This window comes from Triticum urartu, chromosome 5A (assembly GCF_056163025.1).
Source record: "Triticum urartu cultivar PI428250 chromosome 5A, HENAU_Tu73, whole genome shotgun sequence".
NCBI classification, from domain to species: domain Eukaryota; kingdom Viridiplantae; phylum Streptophyta; class Magnoliopsida; order Poales; family Poaceae; genus Triticum; species Triticum urartu.
In genome coordinates, this window is record NC_141877.1 from 391,396,088 (window position 1) to 391,402,300 (window position 6,213).

The following is a 6,213-nucleotide window of genomic DNA, read 5'->3' on the forward strand; positions in this document are numbered from 1 at the left end:
ATGACAGGGCTTCAAGATGTAACTTTGGCTACTAATTAATATCTTAATATATGTAAAAGACCAAGACATTTATAAGTTTACTAGTAATATTTTTTAAAACAAATATGCATATGACTTCTATAATTTCCATATGAATAACCAAAATGATATTGTTTGACTTGGGGCATGTCCAAAACATCACATATGTATGAAAGGGACGGGAGTTTGTGATTATGTTTTAAGCTTTGTCTAGTTGTAGGTTGTTTGTTTTATCCTTTCTTTCAAATCGACTACTCTGGTCATTATATTTTTATGAAATTGAGATTTCCTTATTATGATTTCTTTTTACTATTTCCATGTGCATTCGCATAATGCATAATACCTATCAGATATAAACACACAATTTCAATTTGACACCAACACATTCCACACTGAAGATATTGCTATTTTTCTCTTCTGATGCATGGTAGGAATTCTGCTTATTTTCTTAGGTGTAAAACTTGAACCGTACAGAGAGAACCTACAAGAACAAGGGTCACCAAAAGCAGCTTAGAAAAGCAACAACAAAACCAGAAAACCTAAAACACATTGCTAGGAAAACTCAATTATTCTTATCATGGAGACAATTCTATAAAAGGCTAAATGCCTATAACTGGCCATTTCATTGGCCAAGTAGATTTTTTCTTTCGAGCAACCGGCAGGAGCTCTGCCTTTTCATTAAGAAGAAGAGAATCGACCAGTTTATAAAGAAAACTGGCCGAAAACTGATACATCTGTGATACACACACACGCCAGCCCCGAAGCTGCGCACCACTCGAGTCGACGACACTGTCACCCAAGTGACCAGAGACGACAACCTACAATAGAACAATGGGCTCCGGAGCCGCCGCTCCAACATCCACACCGGCCCCGAGGCCACGCACCAGCCTAGTCGATGGCTCCGCCGCCCTAGAGGCCAAAGCCAACACCCAACGCACACGAGATCACCGCCGCGGCTGCACCGGCTTCCACTCCGGCCCCGAGGCCGCGAACCCACCTAGTCAATGACCATGTCGCCCTCGCGTCCAAAGCCAACCACCACACGAAGGAGATACCCGGAGCCGCCGCTCTGACTTCCACGCCAGCCCCGAGGCCGCGCACACGCCTAGCCGACGACGAAGTTGCAAAGCCACAGAGCCACCGCCAGCAGATGAAGGACCGGACGTCCAAAGGCGTCGCCCCCACGAGGGAAGCGACGAGGAACGCCGCCGACGCCCACTGAAGGACCGGGCGTCCAAAGGCGTCGCCCCCACGAGGGAAGCGACGAGGAACGCCGCCGACGCCCACTTCGGCCAAGGCCGAAGTTTGGGTTTTCACCCGAAGAGCCTGTGGCTGAGATGACGAGGGAGGTGAAGGGGCTCCACGACGCCACCTCCAACAAGGGAACGACATCCTAGGACGTCGTCGACGCCGGCATCGACCGAGGTCGAGCTAGGCTTTCACCCGAAGCTCATCAAACCCATCTTCACCACAACCAATCACCACCGGCGGCGGCCGAGCACTCTACACCGATCACCACCGCCAACCGCCTCTTACACGGCAAGCAAAACCACCACGGCACCACGCGCCGTCATGGCAGCCCCGCACCCACCGCCAAGAGCGGCACCGCCGCGCCGCCATCCTCCCTCCTCGCTGCCGTAGCCAACGCGCCGCAACGCCGCCCACAGCCCGCCGAAGTCGAGGTTGACCACCACGCACCAGATCCGGGGCAGCCTCGCCCGGATCCGCGCCCCGAACGCCGCCGGGACCCAGCACCAACAAGCTGGGAACACCTCGAGCCGCTCTCCCACCGGCCGCCACACACCAGATCCGCCGGAGCCCCGCCCGGATCCGCGCCCGCCCGTCCCGTGCGACGCCGCCGCGTCGCCGTCCTTTTCCGTGGCACGCCGCCACCGCCACGGACCTGCAGCTCCCGGCCGGAACCGCCACGTCCCGACCAGCCTGCCACCCGCGGTGGCCCGCCGCAGCAGCCACCGGCCGCGCCAGATCTGGGCTCGGGCCCCAGACCCGCGCCGTCCACACTGCAGCGCCAATGGAGCTCGCCGGTGCGCCACATCACCCCCGCCACCGCGTTCCTGGTATTGACGATGTATACTTAGAGCTTAGAGATTCCCCTACTCTACTCTTCCGAAATGTCAATGGCGGAGTAGGAAGACCAACGTCTAGCTTGCAACATATCCTTCGTGAGCACACGACAATGTACCACAAGCCGACCTAGAAATATGCAATTATTATTTTTAGATGGGCATTCCAAGTGGCCACCTGGATAACAAAAATTGTCAACAAAAACTTCTATGTTATCGTCACATCATGCCGATACGATAGCACAAGAGTTCCATACCAAGCCTTTCAGAGCTTTGTCGTTCACTTGTTTTTTGTGCATAATGCCCGTGATTTAATTTGGAGGATAGATGAAAACATCTCGAGTTTTATAGCAAAATTACAAAATGGCGAACGCCTTATCTCAAATGAAGAAACACAATGAGCATCTTATTCAGGCAGAAGTGTCATTAGAAAATCCAAGACCTGACATGCAAATTAAGGATATGGTTATCCTAAACGCAACGAGTACCAATAATGATGGAGTCTATGAGCAATGAGTGAACCACTTCTGGCAGCATGCATGCCGGGCATGGCCAAGAGGAGTTTCTTTGCCCCAAAGGTTTCAGTGAATTGAGGGACATGCTGTATGCAAGATGGAACATAGAGGCTGGCTGGTGAACCAATCATGACAGAGTTTTGTAAGACCTGTAAAGTGGGGCCCGGCTACCCAATCAGGGAGCTCAGCCAACAAGACGTGGCAGCTGGCAGCCCCAGATTGGTCCTAGGATGACTATGTGGATCCCCTCTCTCCCCGCTGGCACCAACCAGCACACAGCGAACGCATGACCTTGGTTTTCTGTTGTATGCATTGCCCTTTGGAAACCGAAACCGAAACCAGTTGGGAGGCTGGGGCCAGCTCAATGCAATGCAATCATAAGGAACACACCACCGCGCAATTCTCGCAGCCCCGTAAAGTTGCTGACAAATGTTTAAGTAGACGACGAGTATCTACGTAGTCACTTGTTGAAATGACTAGAAAGACAAGTGTTTAAAAACGGAGGGAGTATATTGCATGAAGAAAACTACCGTAACTGAGAAACAAGCTAGCCATGCACGCGAGAAGAAATGGATCAGGAGGCGCCCGGCACACGGTACGTCTCCACTTGCTTAGCGCGGGGGAGAAACGTTACTGATAACAATGGCCGGTTTCGGGCTCCCGGCCTAGCTTTATGCCCTACCTTTACATTACAAGTCCATATGTATTTCTGAAGTCGGTTGGGGTCGACCGGAGGGATTCAACAAAAGGTACAGTGCGAGCACCAACCACCAAGGCAGGCAGGTACGGCGAGGGGCAAGGTATCTTGGGAAGCTTCTGGCGGGCATCAGAAAAATACGGAGGCGGGCAGACGGCCGGCCGGCTCGCCGCTAGCTGTGCAACAAAACAAAGCAAAACAGATTCCGGAAAGCAGGCAGCTTTGGTAAGGCTTTGCTGGGTAGAGTACCGCCTTGCCACAAAGCCACCCAACAACTGCCAAGGGCCTATATATATAGGGACAGACACCAACCCATCTTGTGTCCATCAAGTCTCCAGCCATCTCATTTGTAGCTAAGCTTTGGTGAAGTTGTGCTGTCAGTGCGACCGTGTGACCAACTGATTCAGGAAGAGAGCAGAGCCTGATTCGTCCGGTCCTTGGGTGTTTTCTTGACTCTGTTTCTTGTTGCTTTCCTTGACAAGACAAATTGGACTGAGAGGATGGGTGTGGGCGGCACTCTGGACTACTTGTCCGAGCTTCTCGGCGGCGGCGGCCGGCGCCGGAGCTACAAGCAGAAGAGGAAGCAGTTCCAGACGGTGGAGCTCAAGGTCAGGATGGACTGCGACGGCTGCGAGCTCAAAGTCAGGAACGCCCTCTCCGGCATGAAAGGTATGCATACATACACATATCCTACCTTTCAACAACTCAAAGAATCACGGAATGATGATGTCCTTTCAAAAGAATTATGGCCAAGAAAGAAAAATGCTGGAAAACTGAGAGGCATTTTTATTGTTGTGCTTGCTGCAGGGGTGCAGTCGGTGGAGATCAACCGGAAGCAGTACAAGGTGACGGTGCAGGGGTTCGTGGAGCCGCACAAGGTGGTGAAGCGGGTGCAGGCCACCGGGAAGAAGGCCGAGATCTGGCCATACATCCCCTACAACCTCGTGGCGCACCCCTACGCCGCGCAGACCTACGACAAGAAGGCGCCCCCGGGCTACGTGCGCAAGGTGGACGCCGTCATGCCCGTCGCCAGCTACGGCGGCCCCGGCGCCGGCGCGCAGGAGGAGCGGCTCACCACCATGTTCAGCGACGACAACCCCAACGCCTGCTCCGTCATGTGAGAACCTCCGTGAAGCGAGAGACGTCGATCGAGCTCGAGGTCATGTGTTCTTGGTGGCGGTGACATGTATGTATGTGGCTCCGGACAGAGTGTATGGCATGCGTGTGCTGTTTAGATTGTAAATTAAGAGGAGAGTAAAGAGCGTATATATGTTCGGATTAGTCTTTGTTTTTCAGGTTTCTGTCTGATGCATGTGTGCTGGAATCTCAACCTTTTTTGATCTTTTGCACGGTTAGATCTTTCTTTTCGTAGATTGTTGATTTTGAGCATGGTACAGTCGAAGACGTTCACATACACACACAATTATTAGATCGTTGATTGTTTACTGTAACCTAACAGAACTTTAACCATCGGCAATTTTACCAGATCATAACTTTCAATCAACCATTTAAAACGAAAGACTGCTTTGAAGATAATTACCAGAAACAACTAAATGGATGGATTTTCGCAGAAACTAAAGATAACCGCAAACTTCCCTATGACTATGATTGGAGTTGTGTGCATGTACCTTTTTAGTGCGCCCATGCGGGCGCGTCAACGTCGCAAGATTTTGAGCAGATGCTTTTCTTACTTCTATGCTCCCTTTATTGGAAGAATTTGGTGTCTACAATAGCTTTTGATCCACCGAGCAAATGTCATATCAGAAACTTCCATGGATATTTAAAGCACAACAGATCTATTTTTTTCGTAAGTGAAGAAGTGGCACTCCTTCGGGCCTTGAAGGGTATGTTTTGTTATATGCATGAATTTTGTGCACTTTACATATGTGGCCCGACTCGGCCAGGTTGAGTGAAAACAGGCAACAAACCATGGTTGAGCAGAACGCAGTCATGGTGTTTGGTTGCAAGCCTGTTCTAAGATAATGCAAAGCATTGCTAATTGGTTACATGCCTTGCATGTGGTTTGATAACCTCACTATTGAAGTGTGAGTTTACGAGCACACACACAGAGACACAACATAAACAACTAATAACAGGTGTAGCATAAACCAGAGTCTTAAACATACACTAATAAGCAGTTAAGTTGACAAACAGTTGTGACAAAGTCTTACACTACTAAACATCCAACGCAAAAGTCTCCAATTGGTCCAGAGATAACCTCCTAAAGATCCATGGGAAATGCCTCATTGTGCCTCTTGCACCTGGTCACCACCTCAACTCCGTCATCATTGAAGACAATCACCTTCAAGGTGTTGGGAGTCGCCAGCTTGAAGGCGATGAGGTACCCGTCTTGATCTACTGAGCAACGACGAAGGGGGCATAACCCTTATCAAGGGTGAGCTTGTTGTTGATCGTCCGGACTGTGACCCTCCAGGCGCAGCCGGTGTTCGTCCTCAGCATGAGTTCCTTTGGGATGGTGGTCAAGTGCTTGGTGAACTCAAGGTGCATCGACAGGCACTCCAACTTGGGTGCAAGGATGACCTTGCAGAAGTGTCTTAGGAAAACGTCCTCATGGAAATGGTCGTAGTTGTTAGGCCTCTTTGGGCGCTACCGAGCTCAACTTACTGCTGCTTCTTGAGCTTGCGTTGGTTTTTCCCTTGAAGAGGAAAGGGTGATGCAGCAAAGTAGAGATAAGTATTTTCCTCAGTTAGAGAACCAAGGTATCAATCCAGTAGGAGGTACAAGCAAGTCCCCAATCTATGCACCTGCACAAACAATCAAACACTTGCACCCAACGCGATAAAGTGGTTGTCAATCCCTTCACGGTCACTTGCAAAGGTGAGATCTGATAGAGATAGATAAAACTAAACAAAAGATAAAATATTTTTGGGTTTTTTGG

General features: G+C 50.4%; 1 protein-coding gene across 1 annotated transcript; it reads left to right on the forward strand.

Moving 5' to 3' along the window:
• Nucleotides 1-3,318: 3,318 nt before the first annotated feature.
• On the forward strand, nucleotides 3,319-4,609 carry LOC125509198 (heavy metal-associated isoprenylated plant protein 23). Its single transcript, XM_048674112.2, has 2 exons — nucleotides 3,319-3,983; nucleotides 4,122-4,609. Exons 1-2 carry the CDS (start codon nucleotides 3,815-3,817, stop codon nucleotides 4,433-4,435), a joined length of 483 nt encoding a protein of 160 aa, XP_048530069.1. The 5' UTR covers nucleotides 3,319-3,814; the 3' UTR covers nucleotides 4,436-4,609.
• The last annotated feature ends 1,604 nt before the right edge of the window (nucleotides 4,610-6,213 follow it).